Source organism: Magnolia sinica, chromosome 2 (genome assembly GCF_029962835.1).
Source record: "Magnolia sinica isolate HGM2019 chromosome 2, MsV1, whole genome shotgun sequence".
NCBI classification, from domain to species: Eukaryota; Viridiplantae; Streptophyta; class Magnoliopsida; order Magnoliales; family Magnoliaceae; genus Magnolia; species Magnolia sinica.
This window is the reverse complement of record NC_080574.1, coordinates 73,239,081-73,257,718: the sequence shown is the minus strand read 5'-3', so window position 1 is coordinate 73,257,718 and position 18,638 is coordinate 73,239,081. Positions and strand designations below refer to the sequence as shown.

The 18,638-nt window shown below is 38.4% G+C and overlaps 1 protein-coding gene across 1 annotated transcript in view; it reads left to right on the top strand.

Moving 5' to 3' along the window:
- The window catches only part of LOC131237194 (uncharacterized), an 82,994-nt gene that overhangs the window by 37,331 nt on the left and 27,025 nt on the right, over nucleotides 1–18,638 (top strand). The window contains exons 5-7 of the mRNA XM_058234863.1: nucleotides 2,296–2,599; nucleotides 2,782–2,836; nucleotides 17,883–18,165. Of these exons, the coding sequence (XP_058090846.1) occupies nucleotides 2,296–2,599; nucleotides 2,782–2,836; nucleotides 17,883–18,029 (506 nt within the window). The 3' untranslated portion in view covers nucleotides 18,030–18,165. The remainder of the gene's footprint in view (nucleotides 1–2,295; nucleotides 2,600–2,781; nucleotides 2,837–17,882; nucleotides 18,166–18,638) is intronic.

Sequence of the window (18,638 nt, the reverse complement as noted above, 5' to 3'; positions counted from 1 at the left end):
CTGAGGAGCAGAGCTTTGACCATGCTACTCAGGACGAGGACCATGGATCTCATCCACTATTCAGGGTGAGAGCATCAGAGCCCACATATATGTTCCAGCGTCGTTGGAAGAAGAAAGACGGACATGCCGCGGCCGATGCTCTCACACACAGCTTGTCATCTATAGACATAAATTCAGATCAGGGGAGCTCTACCTCCGTCTCACCTTATGACCATGACAGCTCTGACATTCAGTCACACTCATCTACCCGTGGGTACAGTCAACCGAAAGTTCTTCGAGTCATGACCATTTGACAGGAGGATATTCGGGGTGCCTGTATGATTGATAACAATACTATCAAGGAGTCGGGGTTGGACTTGATCTGTTCCCTCAACACCCTACTCAGCAAATGTCGACGATGTATGTCACGCAATACCCACGTCTAGGTGTACTCATATAATTCAGGGAGGACGACTATCAGAGGTACATAAGAGAGTTCCTCAATTGGTACGAGCAGAGGATGACCTGAGAACATTACTGCCAACATGTTGGGCAACAGTACCACTCTCAACTGCCACATGATCTGGACAATGATTACGAGCTACCTCGTCATTCTATGTGGGGATGATGTATGGCCAGAAATGTGTATTTTTTCGAATTCATTTACTTTTGCATGTCTTAATTATTGTAAGTTTGCATTTGTATTATATAAACTCATTTTGGTTACTATTTGAGTGATTTCTTACGACAACGCATTCCTTTTGGCCCCCATTAAATGGAAACTTATTATTTAATGCATTCTTTTTGCAATTTTTTCATTCCTGAATATGTATATATGTGTATTTAGGCATGTCTTGAAGTTTTACTGAAAAATTCCACCATTTTTTTTTCCATGTTTCTCCCTTTTTCCCTGCATTTCCGGTTATCGGCGATATTATCAGCGATAACGATGTTATATATTTATCTCCTGCCAGCTGAACTTGTAGCGATACCGACAACTCGAACACTGCCTGGACCTCAAGATATTTGAGGCTTTCTGTTGGTTCAAGGTGTTTTTTTTTTTTTGTTAACTGTTTATGGTTCTAGAAAACAACATGATGTTTGCCAAAATTGAGCTTGAATGGTTGCCCGTGTTCAACAGCCATGCATACTTAAATATAGCCTCAAAACCAGTTACAAGGTTTTCATATTATATGTAAATTGTATGCACCATGGAGGAGCATTTACATATTAACAGTGATGTTGGAATTTGGTTTTTTAGCATTATGACCAGATATCATACTCCTGGGTCCTTGCCACCATTCCCCTTTTGCAAAATACAAGTTGGTATGCTATATATACAGCTCTCCTCCAAACCTCATTTTTGGGCTGTCAATGGGTCGGGCAGGCCAATCAGTCTGTCTTGAAATGCCCACCACAGGCTGGACTTGGGTTCAATTTTTTAGGAGGCTCTCCCATCTTGGGCTTGAGTTTTGTGTCTGAAAATTAAATGGCCCATGCCCAGGCTCAATTTTACAACACTTTCTATTTGAGACCTGGCCTGAGCCTAAATCTTGCCTGTTTACATTTACCATGACTCGATCTTTGGCTTAAACTTCAGGCCAAAGGGTCAGGGCCGTGCCAAAATTTTGGGCTGAAAATTTTTATAGGCCAGGCTCGGACTGACCTTGGCTCGGCTCAATCTCAGCTGATTGGTAGCCTTTACCTGCTTTTGTGATTTTTGCAGTACTACAAAGTTCATATATGAATTCCCTGTTTCATCCTTGTTAGTTCTCAGCTTTCAATAGGAAACTGAAGATCGCCATCTACATAATGTTGTTATCAAACATCAGACTGTAACATGGACACACTTCGTTGAAACTGGAACTTGTCTGCATGTGCCAATGTCCACATGTATGACACTCCTATACACAGCTCATATAAAAGTCTAATTTTTTCTTATGTTTAATTTATTATTATCTTCTCATTTTGGGATTTTCATTTCAGGTTTATTGTTATTATTGTTGTTGTTATCACTATTATTTTATATGGGATATTTTTTTTTTAAAAACATATAAATGATTACAATATAATGGTAAAGATACTTGTACGGATGTAGGCAAATCTGACTAAAATCCACTATGTCCAACATCAACACATGTTCATGTCCAAGTTACATAGATGTTACAATGACCTCCGAGGCTTTCCCTATGATATTATGCTAGTTACTGAAAATACCATGGCAACGTCCCTAAAATTCTCAAATGATCATTTCTTCATATATTAGTGAGCCATAGTGATCTCAAATGAATTTAGCAATGTCTCTTGCATCTTCAGGTCGACATAGATATGAGAACTTCTCCGATGACTATGATGGACACCCTGAGACGATCTTTCAAGCAACATTTGGAGGCAGATGCTGTACATGGTCATTTAAGTCATGGGAAGATTCTCATTTCCAGAATTCTATACCTGGATTTGAGTGGAGATATGATTCAAACTGGACAAGTGATAGGAGAAGAGTGTGGGAAACAAGCGAAACAAATGATGATGATCAAGGTGTTATTGGGTCGTATTCTGATAGAACTATGCTTGGGTTGCCTCCCACTGGTCCTTTAAAGACGGAAGATGTCAAAAGCGCGTATGTTATTCTTGACTACTGATATTCCACGACCTTTGTGTATTATGAATTCATACCCTAAATCACAGTCATTCCTCCTGTTTTGTTCAACTCTAGCACAGCTTACTTTCCATCTATATTGATGTTTTGTGCATAGTAACTTGCTTCATTTTGATTTCATGAATTTGTTTTACTCCATGCAGTTTCCATGCATCTGCATTGAAGTGGCATCCAGATAAGCATCAAGGCCCTTCTCAGGTCAGGTTCTAAACCCTCAATTTGATCATGGTTGTTTTGTATAAGGCTTAGAAAGAAGTTCATCTAACAGTACCAGTGTTGATCATCTTGTAACAAAACCATGCTGAATTCACTCGAAAAGCCATTGGGTTTTGATAGGAGAAGCAAACATTTGAGAAGGAAGAGCTGGGTGAATCATTTTCTCGCTAGCCCAACTAGCCCTGATTGCGAAAGGGGGAGCTGGTCATTGAGGGACGTGGCCATTCATCTTTCTGGTCCATTAATTCATACCAATAGGGCCAAGCCATGGTGAAAAAAAAAAAAACCATGCCGATGGATTAGACGAACCCATTCAATGTGGGCCATCTTTAACAGCCATTCACTTTTTACATGACCATAGATGGGATGGTTAGCATCATCAAATCAAAGTTCTTCTTTGGAATCATAAGCAGTTCAAGGTTAAATCTATTGAATAAACATTTCAAGATTATGATAGGAACTATTTTCTTTCTCCATTCAATATTATGTGTCCATTTTTCTTGCTATTGGCCGGATGTTAGTATAATCTGATCGACATGATTTTTACACCATAACTTATCACTAATAGTATAAACAAATGAACAGTTCAAATCGATGATTTGACATGCCACATGGCATATGTATGTATGCCATGTGTGTGTGCCACGTGTGTGTGTACGTCAAGGAATTCAATATCGGTTACGTATCGGCCGATATGTAACGGTAACGGCCCTGTAACATGATACGAGGTCGTAACGGCCCCGTAACGGGGCACCCCTTGATTTTGTAGGCGTAACGGCCCCGTAACGGCTGTTACTGCCCAGTAACGGTCAAGGCGTAACGGTCATACAACGGCCCTGATTTTGCAATTTTCGACCACTGTTAGCTTGAAATTATAGATAAAAACAACTTATATTAAGGATATTCTTGATTCGAAGCTTCGTGGGCCATTTTTCAGAAATTCCTCAAAAATAAGTATTTATACTTTTTATTCAATGTGTTGCTGTTTTAATGGTAGAATATGATATGTTAATCATAATAGAAGATACTAATGTCCATTTAACAGATTGTTGTTGTGATTTTATATTTTTTTTATAATTTCTTTCTATTTACGCACTATTTTCGGCCCTTTTCTTAAAAATTCGAAAAATCAATTTTTATTCAATGTGTTGCTGTTTTAATGGTAGAATATGACTTGTTAATTATAGTTGAACATATTAATGTCCATTTTACAGATTGTTGTTGTGATTATATATATATGTTTTTAAATTTTTTTCTATTTACGCATTATTTTCAGCCCTTTTTTGTTTTTAAATTCGAAAAATCAATTTTTATTCAATGTGTTGCTATTTTAATGGTAGAATATGATGTGTTAATCATAGTAGAACATATTAATGTCCATTTTACAGATTATTGTTGTGATTTTATATTTTTTTCTATTTACGCACTATTTTCGGCCCCTTTTTTTAAAATTCGAAAATTCATTTTTTATTTAATGTGTTGCTGTTTTAATGGTAGAATATGATATGTTAATCATAGTAGAACATATTAATGTCTATTTTATAGATTATTATTGTGATTTTATATTTTTTTTATAAATTTTTTCTATTTACTCACTTTTTTCGGCCTTTTTTTAAAATTTTTTTAATTCAAAAAATCATTTTTTAATTTAATGTGTTGCTGTTTTAATGGTAGAATATGATGTGTTACTCATAGTAGAACATATTAATGTCCATTTTAAAGATTATTATTGTGATTTTATATATTTTTTTCTATTTACGCACTATTTTCGTCCCTTTTTTTTTAAATTTGAAAAATCATTTTTTATTTAATGTGTTGCTGTTTTAATGGTAGAATATGATGTGTTAATCATAGTAGAACATATTAATGTCCATTTTACAGATTATTATTGTGATTTTATATTTTTTTTATAATTTTTTTCTATTTACGCACTATTTTCGGCTTTTTTTTTTAAATTCGAAAAATCATTTTTTTTTTTTAATGTGTTTCTGTTTTTATGGTAGCATATGATGTGTTAATCATAGTTGAACATATTAATGCCATTTTTATAGATTGTTGTTGTGATTTTATATTTTTTTATAATTTTTTCTATTTATGTACTATTTTTGGCCTTTTTTTTTTTTTAAAATTCGAAAAATCATTTTTTATTTAATGTGTTATTGTTTTAATTGTAGAATATGATGTGTTAATCCTAGTAGAGCATATTAGTCTCCATTTTACATATTATTGTTGTGATTTTATATTTTTTTTCATATTTTTGAATTAGTGACTTTATGTTTATATTTTCTCATATTAGACTGGTTTTGGAGCTTCTTAGGGTTTAGAACATAAAATCATCTTTATTGATTAGATTCTGAAAACTATATATAATTTAGAATAGCGAGTAGACATAGACATAGGTCATATCTAATCTATATCTAGTATCTACCCAAGAAAATGTATAGGTCTGGCCAACAAGTGAGGATATTGGATGACAACATTGTCAGAGGATTGGTGGTAGTAGGCACCAAATGAATTGCAACTTTTGTGATAGACTAGTAATTGGTGGAATTACATGCCTCAAATAACATTTGGCACATTGAAATGGTCAAGTTGCGGGATGTATTAGAGTACCGAAAGAGATAATGATTTTAATGCAAGCCAGTTTGGATGAGTCGAAGGGTAAACGTGCTACTCGACAAAAGAAGAAAAATGAGATTTTGGATATGGCTCGACATGAGGTGTTTGGTCATGAATATATGGGCGTTCATGATGAAGATATTATTGATTCTGACGAAGATTCAGATCAGGAATTAACTATAAATAGGAGAGAGAGCTTGCGTTTAGCTTGTGAAGAGGAAGAACGTCGCCGCATGTTTGGCGCGAGTGGATCAATATGTGATACAGGAGGGGGGTGGGGTTAGGTTTGGTGGGTTATGACGTATGTTTGGGAGCCGACGAGAGACATCTTCACGTGATGCCCCTATACATTTGGATGAAGAAGTAAATGAGCCTAGGAGACCCTCAATGAAGTAAATGAGCCTAAGAGACCCTCTATTGATCTAATCCTGTTTAGGAAAAAACCAATTAAACAAAAGAAGATAAAACAAATGTGGAATAGAACTTCCGTTGAGAAGCTAGGTCGGGCAGCAGCAAAGTTATTTATACATGCCAACATACCTCCTAACGTAGCCAGTTCTCTATATTGGAAGGTGGTAATTGATGCAGCAGCAGAAGCAGGTGAAGGAAGTAAAGCTCCCACGACAATGGATATTAGGGGGAAATGGACAGATGCAGAGTATGCGGATGTGAAAGCATACGTGGCTACCTTTAAGCCTGTATGGAAGGCCAGATGATGCATGATCATGTGTGACGGTTGGACTGGCCCAACTAGACGCAACATGATCAACTTCATGGTGTACTACCACTTAGGAACTATATACCACAAGTCAATTGATGCCTCAGACGTAACAAAAGATTCTAATTATATTACTGGACTAATGGATAAAGTTGTTGATGAGATTGGTGAGGAGAATGTAGTGCAGATTGTGACAGATAATGATGCATCATATAAGCTTGCAGGACATAAGTTGATGAAAAAGAGACCACATCTTTTTTGGTCACCATGTGCTGCCCATTGTATTGATATTATATTGGAAGATATTTGGAAGAAGAAGAATGTTAAGGAAATAGTCAAAAGGGCGAGAGAAGTGACGACGTTTATTTACAACAATAATCAAGTAATAGTCAAAAGGGCGAGAGAAGTGACGACGTTTATTTACAACAATAATCAAGTAGTCGCAATAATGAGGAAGTTCACGAAAGGACGAGAGTTGTTGAGGCCTGCAGCGACTAGATTCGCAACCAACTTTATAGCATTAGAGAGTTTATACTAGCATAGGGGAGAGTTGAGTGAGATGTTCACTTCCCGAGATTGGCTCAACACAAAACATGGGCAGAAGATAAAAGGGACGTCGGTTGAAGTTGCGAACACCATACGGGACAATAAATATGGAAGATGGCAAATTCGATCCTAAAGGTGATAGAGCCACTACTGAGGGTACTCCGTCTTGTTGAAAACAATGAAGCACCTACCATGGGCTTCCTATACGATGCCATGGATAATGCAAAGTTGGCAATTCAACGTGATTGTAGAAGCTGGGAGTCTTATTGGAGGATGATCGACAAGAGATGGACAAGACAACTCCACGAGCTTCATGCAACAGGTTACTACCTAAATCCTAGGTACAGATATGCCCAATCATTTGTTGCGGATAATGAAGTTCATGTCGGGCTAAAGAATGTGATAAAGAGATTTGAGCCTGACTTGGATATGCAAATAAAAGCGTTGAATGAATTAGATACATTTGGAAATGGCTTAGGTAGCTTTGGGGATGCTTTTGCACAGCATGCAGTATCTAGGTTGCAACCGACTGAATGGTGGATGAATTTCGGAGAGAGTATGAAGACTCTCAAAAAAATTGCAATAAAAGTTTTGAGCTGGACGACATCTTCTTCTAGCTGTAAAAGGAATTGGAGTTGTTTTGTGCTTATTCATTCAAAGAATATGAATAAATTGTAGACTAGGACATTGGATAGACTTGTCTTCATGCACTACAATGTGAAGCTAAGAATGCGACGACATCATAGGAGCATTACAGCCGCCGATGACAGACTACTGTCTAATAAACTTGGACAATATTTATGATGAGGATGACCCGCTTCTACCTTGGTTGGAAACAAGAGAAAAGCAAATTGAAGAGGATAGTGAAGAATTGGAAATTGATGACCCACTAATACGCACAGCGCAACAAGAGAGTCATGTAGCTGTGTTGAACCCAGAAAGAAGGGCAACTTTTATGCCAAGTACGACTCAAGATCAACAAAAGAGTACGAGTAGTGGTAGTGTGACCGTGTCGGATGATGGTGATGATGACGCCCCTGCCCCCGGTGCCGGTACTTCTGGTGTTGCTCAGCACACCATACAACCGTCTATAGATCGCGATGCCGGTGAATATCGACAAGGTTGTACACGAGGTCAGACTTATGAGTGTGTTGAGTCCCGATACAACCAGTAGGAAGAGGGTAGGTCCTAGTGGTGCACCGGGTCCGGAACATTAGTAGGCTCATGGTCCTGGTTATTATGATGGATATTCTTATGGCCAATTGGATTATGATTATAATTATACTGAGCCTGTTCCATCACATTCATGTTGGAGTAGTCCTCCCGATCCATATCCATATGATTATAGATATCCAGATCCAAATCCAAGTTACTCATCACAGACACTCTCAATCTCAAGATTCTCAACAGCCTGAGTACGGGCACCAGTATGGCTATTCGACGGGCACTGGTGGTATCCTTACTCGGGGTCGGAGTCATTGCCTAGTCAGAATCAGTCATCCTCTGGTTTCGTTGATCTAGTATTTCCTTCTAGCACTAGATATTATGGATATGCAGCACCTCCACCTATTGGACAGCCTGAGCATGATGATGACGATGATGATGATGTGGAGGTCGAGCAACCACAAAAAAACAGATTTTCATTTTGGTGGTGACTTGTGAATTTTATTACGGTAATTGTAAGTATATATTTGTATTAAGGTAAGGATTTGCAGCAGACAAACTAGTATTATTGCAAGCAGCCAAGTACACACTTGACACTGGCGAACTTGTATTTAAAATAGCTCCCCTGACAACCAATCAAGTAATCCTTAATCAAGTTGCAGGGGAGTATATCAAACACTACTAATTTTTATTTTATTATTATTATTTTTTTAATATTCTTGACTTGAGGATGACAGGTCACAGGACAGGAATCACAGTCACACCCACATGTATGTTAAATTGTTAATAACTTAATATAGAATAAATTCTGAAAAATATTTGCAAACACCTACACATGTAAGATATTTTTATATTACATTCATTCTAATATATCTATCATTGACAGTAGATAGTTAGAAAATTAAATGCATGAGTTTTGCAGTCAAATCCAAGTTGTCTGGTTCATAAATTCATATGACAGTCCGATACAACTTCTCACCAAAGAGTGGACCGTTACACCACCATAAACATGTTACAATTTATGAATGAATGCATATTTGGAATGCTTAGAATATTCCGGATTTAATCCATATTTTTTCTTTTTTTTTTTTGGCAAAAAACACAAATTGCACTGTTATGGGCCGTTATGCCCCTGTATCGCCGTTACACCCCTGTATTCATATAAGTAACGGTGGGCACCGTTACGCCCACCGATACCGATACGGAATACCTTGGTGTACATATATATAAAAATACCCCTACATCAAGACATTACCTTGCTTTTAGGGAGGGAAAAAGCGTCTGCAAGTGTAGAAAAACACATCTGCCCCAACGCTCTCCTTCCTTCTACTCTCTCGCTCCTCTTCTTTCTACTCTCTCCACCAAACTACTGCAAGCTCTCTTGGAAAATACTCTCCAGCTACTATCAATGATACTCTTCTTCTTTTATGACCACCCAGGCACCCACTCTTCAGCAAACTCTCCTTGTTTTATCGCTACTCTCTGGCTCATACTCTCCATGATACCCTTCCTTCTTTTATGACTACTCTCAGCAAACTCTCAAGTAAGAAAGATTTCTTTTGATACGATGTTGTAGATTTGAAGATTTAGATGAATATTGAAAAAAAAAAAAAAACAACGTAAACCCTAAACCTTCAATCGAGAATAAACACTAATCAGGACACATTCATATCAACTGAGAAGCAGCGTCTCCTATGAGTTTTAAGGGGTTGAGGGTTTAAGCTTTAGGTTAGTATGAAAGGGCAAAGTAAAAATCCGCGATTGTGGTCCGTATGAAGTTGCAATCGCGGTTTGTATGAAACCGCGATCGGGATTAGTAAATTTTTTCCTTTTTGCTACTCTATTTTTTTTTATTTTTTTTTTGTTTTTAATTTTATTTTATAAATTTCGGTGCCATGTAGTACAATAATAGAACCTGATTTTTTTAATGCATAAATACACCCTTTTTTTTTTTTTTTTTGCAGGTATGTCCATATTTGCAATTTATAGCTCTAAAATCTATCTTATCATTTTATGATGGGTAGTGGGTATTTGAAAAGAGAGATTCTCATACAAGGATGGGCCTTAAAATGTGTCGTTGTGAGCATTGTTTGAGTTGTCGGTATCGCTACAAGTTTCGCTGGCTAGAGATAAAGATATAATATCGTTATCGCCGATAATATCGCTGATAACCGGAAATGCAGGGAAAAGGGGGGAAACTTGGGGAAAATGATGGAATTTTTTAGTGAAACTTCAAGACATGGCTAAATACACATATTTACATATTTAGGAATAAAAAATTGCGAAAAGAATACATTACATAATAAGTTTTCATTTAATGGGACCCAAAAAGCATGCGATGCCATAAAAAATCACTTTAATAGCAACAAAAATGAGTTTATATATTACAAATGCAGCTTGCATACATTAATTAAGACACGTAAAAGTAAATGAACTCAAAGAAAAAAACAAATATATGATTGATCCAGAACTTTCGTGGCCCATTAATTGTCAATCACCACTTTTTCCTTTGGTATGGTCCACTTGATAATTGGATGTACTTATTTTTTGGATAATAAGCTAAAATGATTTGGTATCTACACCGTTAACTCATTTTGAGAAATCATTTTATGGTATGGGCCAAAAAATGAAATGAATCCAAATCTTAGGTGGACCACACCACATGAAAAAGTGATCATTGAATGACAACCATTTAAAAAATTACAGGGGCTACATAAGTTTTGGAGCAAGCAAATATTTATGTTTTCCCTTCATCCAGGTCTATTAGACCTTATGATCTAATTGGATGGAAAATAAACATCATGATGGGCCCCAGGAAAGCTTCAACGGTGGATATCATTCTCACCACAACTTCCTGTGGTGTGGACCACTTGAGCCTCATATCTGGCTACATTTTGGGCTCATTCCCTAGAATAACATATCAAAATGGATGGACGGTGTAGATAAAACAAATATATCATGGTGGGCCTTACAGAGCCCTGACAGACCATCCATCTCTAGGCTCCTGATCCGCGCCAACGCAGATTTTCCCAGCAGTAGAGTTACCTGAGAACTTTCTGAGAACTCATCAAATGTGATGTGAGTCCAAAATCTGAACGGTCTAAGTGATGTAGCACTCCATGAAACTTCTATGGTTCAACTTTTGCTTTCATCTAAGACTTCAGTGGGCCATTATAAAAGAAAACAATTTTCTCCCTTGATTTGCATCATTCTTTGTTATGGCCCACCAGAGTTTTAGATCAGGGTAAAATTTGGTTCCTGGGAGTTTCATGGGATGCCACATCACATGAACAGTTTAGATTGGAGGCTCACTACACGTGTGAAAAGATCCATATGTGCCTCATGTAGCCGTGCCCGATGAAAAAGGACGCGGATTAGCTATATGACAGGTTGAGTAGCGAGACTCGCTACTAAAGTGATGTCACCAAGTTATGTGGATCCTATCATGATGTATGTGTTGTATCCACACCGTCCATCCATTTGGAGAGAACATTTTAAGGCATGATCAAAAGAATTAGGCCGATCCAAAACTATAATGGACCCCACCACGGAAAACAGTGGCGTGAGTTACACCCACCATTGAAACCTTCCTAAGGTCCACCGTAATGTTTATTTGAGATCTAATCTGTTCATAAGTTAATACAAACATTAAATAAGATAAAACACAAATATCAGCTTCATTGAAAACTTTTATGGCCATTAGAAAATTTTAATGGTGAGCGTCACTCTCTCCACTTTTTCTGTGGTGGGGTCCACTAGAGATTTGGATCTGAATCATTCTTTGGCTCATGACCTAAAATGGTCTCTCAAAATGGATGGACGGTGTGGATACAGAACATACATCATGGTGGGACCCACAGAACTTGGTGACGTCACTTCAGTAGCGAGTTCGCTACTCAACCCGTCAATAGCACATCCGCGCTCGATAAAAAGGGGCTCCAAACCCATTTTTCATCCGAGAGACCCTGAAACCCTGGATTCTTTCCCAAATCTCCGGATTTCTCTGGATTTTTTTTATTTTTTTTCTCATTTTCTTCCTAAATCAATTCCGTTAACAATCTAATAGAAGAAAGAAGAAAAGGGAATCAAGATTTTCTTTACGGTAACCTACGAATGGTGAGCTTCGATTCAAATGGCCCACCAAATACAGCTTCCAATTAGGGTAATCTATTCTACAGGTGCGGAAATCCACCCTATTGAAAGTTTCCCTCTCTCTCTCTCTCTCTCTCTCTCTCTTTCCAATTTTTTCGGAATATTTCTTCCGACGTGTTTCGTATCGTTGGACTGCGATACCGACATTATCGGCCAATATATCGGCCGATATTGTGAACACTGAGTGATAACTGGACTTTTCGCAAAAAATCGATAAAATCGCCGAAAAATCGGTGATATTAGAAGAGAAACGAAAAAAGGGAGTTTCGGTGTCGCAACTCTAGCGATATCGAAATTATCGGCGATAATTCGATAATATCGCCGATAATTTAAACACTGGTTGTGAGCAATGTAATTTCATACTAAGAGCTTGTATAAAAAATGCACAAGATTAAAAAGACAATACTGGAGGAATATGATATTAGAATCAAGATAAATTACACTTGCATGAATCGCAGGTCACTCCCTCCAACCGATATCATAGACGATGAAGATGTGTTACTTCTAAGTCAGTGAAGAGCGTCCACAACTTCCTATAACATTCTACATAGAGAAAGTGAGGGGGATAGATGTTGTCCAAGAGAGGAGCACACCCTCCTACTAGCTGCATAGTCCTAACAGAATGCATCGCCATATTGAGCTTGTTCAACAGTGCCCTTGAACCTATCACTTCCCTGAAACCCATATTCTTAGGGTTGAATGAGTAGGCCCCAACAGTGGATATTGATCTGGGGTTGGGATTTGTCTACGCTGTCTCGCCAGTTGTGATCTTTGCCCCATCTTTTTTCTTACTTTTTAGCCTCTCAACCAATCAACAATGTGTAGATATCTTTGGTTCATCAACCTCTCCATCGAGACATGCTTCATCGGTCGAGATATGTGTGCCATCATCTAGCGTGCTTTCTTATCGATCAGTCAAGATTGTGCAAATATCCTCGGCCTCATTAACCTCTCCACTGAGACATGCTCCATTGGTTGAGATCCGTGCGCCATCATGTAACTTTTTTCTAGCTTCCCGACTTGTCAAGATTGTGCGGATATCTGACTCATCAATGTCTCCATTGGGACATACTCCACTAGATCTCGTGGTCAGGATCTCTCTGCCATCATTTAGCTTGCTTTCTAACTTGCTGACTAGTGAACAATGTGCAAGTTTAAATGATGTTGCATACATCAATGTGGATCTTTTAGGATATCTAGATGTGGTAACGACACTAATGAAATAGTCGTCGCACAAATGTTCAAGGACAAGAGCCGGCTAAAGAATATTCTAAGCAAGTATGCAATGCGAAACCATTTCCAATACAAGGTCTTGTATTCATGCTACTACAGATACATGATCAAGTTTCATGTTGAAAATTGTGGTTGGAGGGTCCACGTTGCGAGAGTGGACGACACTATAGTTTTCAAAATAAAGACATGCAAGTCTGAACACACATGTAGCTTCTCTTCTAAGGAGAGCTCATTATCACCGAGCATCTTATGAGGGGACAACTCATCTCTAGTGTTCAAAATATCGGTATTGCTACAAGTTTCGATGGCCAAGGGTACGAAAACAATATTGATATTGCTGATAATATCGCTGATAACCGGAAATTAAGGGAAACATTGGGGAAACGTGGGGAAAACAATGGAATTTTTAAGTGAAACTTTAGGAGATGCTAAAATACACATATTTACATATTTAGGAATAAAAAAATTGCAAAAAAAACAATTGTGTACATAATGTGCTGTCATAAGAAATTAGTCCAACCATCTCATCTATCTCATCTATCCATCCAACCATCCAACCATCCAACCTTCCATCCAAACATCCATCAATACTTGAAAAGATCGACAACGCATGATATTTCGCCAAGAAATTGTCGACAACTGGAAAGGAAATGAAAGATTATAGTCTCAAAATTGCCCATGTTGCAATAACGATAATATCGCCATATTATCAATATTATTGATGACAAATTGAATACTGCAAACAACCGTCCATCCATAAAAAAAATAAAAAATTGAAATGAAATTTTTTTAATAAACAATTTTTGTGATATCAATACATTGCCAATATTATCCAAATAATGGCAATACATTGGCGAAGCAAGCGACACCTGGAATTTACACAGTTGAAAATATTAGTGATACATTGGTGATATCAATACATTGTCAATACAAGCAACACTTGGAATTTACATAGTCGAAAATATTAGCGATACATTGGTGATACTTAGTGATACTAGGAATTTCTTATGCTACCAGTGTTATCGGTATCACTACTAGTGTTATCAATATCGTCAAGCTAGAGACATGGATAATATCGGGGATACTTCAAACAATGCTCATCGCCAAGCAACTTCTAAGGAGAGGGAGAGCTCATCACTAAGCAACCAATAAGATAAGCAGTGAGTATGCTGTTAGCCATCTCAAGTCGCATCTAGTATGTAGGTCAGCTGAGATTATGCATGAAATGTTTACAAAATATGCAGTTGATGTCAGCTATGAGAAAACATGGATAGGTGAGGAGATTGCAATAAAACAAGTAATGTGATCTAATGAAAGACTCATATGCCGAGCCCCTAGCCTATTTTCATGAGCTAGTCATGCTTGTAAGTGACTAGACGAACAAGTTTGAGAGATATTTGTAGCTCTCGGATAGTGTGTCAGAAGCTTTCAGAATTCATCGTTAAGGGTTCTAGCTATTGACAGGACACACTTAAAGGGCAAGTGCAAGGGTGCTTTCTTCGTGGCTACAACATCGTATGGAGATAATCACATCTTCCCAGATAATCACAACATATGGGATTGGGGAATTTGAGAACAATAATAGTTGTTACTGGTTCCTTAGCAGTTTACAAGTTGCATTAGGAGTCATGCAAGATCTTGTTATATATCAGATTGTAAAAAAGGATTGATGAACAAAGTTCTAGTCGCCTTCCCATGTGTAACCCATGACTACTGCTAAAACACGATTTACTAGAACATGATTGCGGCAATAAAGGACAAGATGTTGGAGAAGTATTATTGGCCTGCTGGTAAGTCATGTAGGTGAGCTAGATTTGTGGAGCACATACAATCTTCGAAATTGGCTAATCCCCTTGCACATGAATGGCTTACTAGAATAGGTGACAAAAGATGAACATCTTCCTTTTTCCCAAGTAGAAGGTACAATATGATTAAAATGAATATAGTCGAGAGTGTGGACACTGGAGGGTGGATTCCCCGAGGATACAAGAGATCTACTCTCTTCTTTCCACTTGGTTGCCTCGATCAATGGCTTTTATGATGGAGTAAAAGGGTGTTATATTTGACTAGAGTTGCCACTAACCAATTGTTACGATTCTACAGTCAGTTAGACCCCGTAGAAACGCTTAAGATTGAGGACCCAAAGATCGTTAACCCTCGACTTGTGAGTTTACGTTCTAGAGATTTCAAGAAAGGGACTGCTGTTATAGAGAGGGAAGGTGTTAGGCACCCACTCTGTCCATACGGATGTACGGTCTTTACTTCACAAGATCTGACTAATTTATGAAGAAAAAGGGTAGTTCTCGCCTACAAAAAATGTAATGCGATGTAATGATACTAGTGATTGATCGACCCGAATTTCTGATGGGCAGGATCTGACTACACGGCAAGCCGCAAAGCATATGTTCGAAACGATCAAGTGTGAGGCACAAAGTATATGTGTATGGGATGCTTGATGCTATATGTATGCTTATGATAAAATGATGGCCAACTGGCTAAGGTTTCTAGTGGACCTATTGCGATTATATCGGCAAGTCTCAGAGCATACGCCCGCCAGTCAAATATGAGAAAACGATGGAATGGAACGTGTTTGCTAAAATGATGGCTAACTAGTAAGATTTCTGATGGGCATGATCCGATTATATCGGTAAGCCGCAAAGCAAATGCCCGCCAGTCAGGTGTGAGAAAACAATGAAAAATGCACTATGTTGCTAATGTATGTGAGGAGCAAGGGGGTTGTGAGGGGAATGAATGTTGCATGATGCTGATGCACTAATTTGATGAAACTGATATAGGCCTGAACGGTAGTGTCGCAAGGCTAGATTGAGTGGCTTAGATTTGAACTTAGGTAGCTATGGATGCTTGGACTCTGGCTAGGCTAGGCTAGACTAGGGTTGGGCTCTCTCACTGTCACTCTCCTTAGTGGAAGGATGGTTTCTTGATGGGTGTGCTATCTAAAATGAGAAGGGATGCTCCCTGATGCTTGGTGTCTTAAATGAGAAGGGGAATGGGGCTATTTATAGTCTCACAACCCGGTTTTTTGGTAACCCTGGTGATAGTAATGGCAAAAAGTGGCAGAAGGGCTGAGATTGGAGATTGCCACACGGCATCATCTCATGGGTTGGATGAGGTGGGAAAAAGGTAATTTTGGGTAAGGAGATGGGTATCAGAGTAAATGCACTTCGATCGCACACTTGAGGTTCGAAAAAGGTGAGTTCCACATGCTTGAAGGACGCTGGCCCTAAGAGGGAGAGTAACACATGGCCAGTGGCAGTTGTCCTCACATGGATTCCTTGCTTTGGTAGGCAACATCCTTCAAGCGTGCAGAGGCTTTGTTATGAGGGTTGTTGCTTTGAAGTTTCGACCATTTCTCCAATTGGGCTTGGGTTCGGGCTTAATTTTGGGCTTAACTAGGTGAGTTGACTAGGTTACGGGGTTGGGTAGGCTGACCGGGTGAGTTGACTCAAGGCTCTGGGTTTTTTGGGTTCCTAGGGTTTAGGGTTAGGTTGACCGGGTTGACTGGGTTGAATGGGCTGAGTTTAGGGTTTAGGATTGGGGTTCCTATGGTTTAGGCTTCTAGGGTTAGGGTTCGGTTGTCCATCCATTCGTTCAAACTCAATCAGCTTATCAATCTGGGGTGGGGTGTCTACAGAGTGTTAACGCATTGTTGAAACAAGCAAGAGAATTCCCAGTCATCGGGCTAGTGGAAATAGTGAGATTTAACATTCACCAAATACTCCACACAAGAAGAGAATGTGCTTCAACTTTCCAAGGACAATTGGCTCCATGAGCGGGGAGGATAAACTGAACGAGCTTTTACCCGAATCATGCAACACAATGTAATACAATTACCCTAGATGAGTACTACGTCTACAAGGGGAGTTTAATAACACAGATAGGCTAAGTGAAATGACATGTACATGTCGTGAGTTCAATTTGATGCCCTTGCTTGTATGAATGTACATGCAGCTTGTAGGTAAGATATTAACCCTTATGCCTTCTGTTCTCCTTACTGGAAGATGAAAAATTAATGAAGCATCTACCATAAATCGGTTTACCTAGTGCTTGATAAGAGCCAATGGGAAATCGGACGAATTAAGAGAGACCTGTGCCAAAATTAAACCCTTGCAACAAAGAATGTCCACCGGAAGACTGGAGAATACTAGAATTTTTTCATAGGGAGAAGATACGCCAACCGTTAGATGCGGAAGATGCAAGGAAACAGGACATAATCAACAAAGGTGCAAGTTCTCCATCCTATAGGAAAACGAATATTGTTTAGTCACTAACAATTTTGTTCCAATTATTAGAAATTTTGTTGGATTGGGAACATTTATTAGGAAAGTCCTCTTTAAGACTGCAATTCGTTAGAAATTTGAACCATTCATTAGAAATTTGTACCATTTGTTAGTCCTCTTTGTACCATTCATTATAAGATTTTGTTGGATTATGAAAGTGTTTGTCATTATTAGTGCATTTACTTTGAAATTCTCCTCCATTTACTCGCGTTTACAAGCTACCAAACCCACCAGTAACCCCATTTTCTTCTATCTACTTCTATTCCTCCCATTTACTCTCATTATGAGTTTATAAAAGGAGAAAAGCCATGGCGATATAAAGCATTCCAGTTTACAAAAGCTTTTGGTGCAAGTTCCTTCTGCAATGGGGTGCAATCTGGCTGAGGTTGATGTTGTGGCAGAAGTCCCGAAATTCGAAGAAGAATTACAATTTAACTCAATGTAGGATTCAACCTCAGGAGTGACGCTCAAAGTAGGATTCAAACTCGTGCCTACACGCTGCTCCATTTTGTGGAGGTTTTTTTTTACCTTCAGACAAAGCAACTTGTGCCTCTCTCACCTGCAACAAGCATTTTGTGAAGGTCTTCTACCTTACTGCTCCATCCTAAGCCTCTTCCGTTGGAGTTTAATATTTGCACATCTCTCTTACGTCTTGGGCCTTGGAATGCACTTAAGGGTGTTGGATGTCATGGCCTAGGACGTAACAAGAATTTAGATATCCATAAAACTCCTCAATTGCTTTAAGCATCCAGTAATGCTCGATCAATGATCACTGAAAGCCCTATGCCTTATCACTCAAAAAGTGACCATTCATCACACACTATACATACAAATCTAGCAAGCCCATTCAAATGTACATTTCCCAAAAGAATGCATCCAGTAATGCTTGGTGAGTGACCATTCAACAAAGCCGTGATTGTGGTCTGTACAAAACCATGATCCCGGTTCCTAGGAAAGCATGATCGCAGTCTATACGTAGTTGTTATTGTCGTCAGTTCAAAACCTTATGAATAGGTTGTTTGGCATTTAATCGTTGTGGATTGGTTGGTTGATA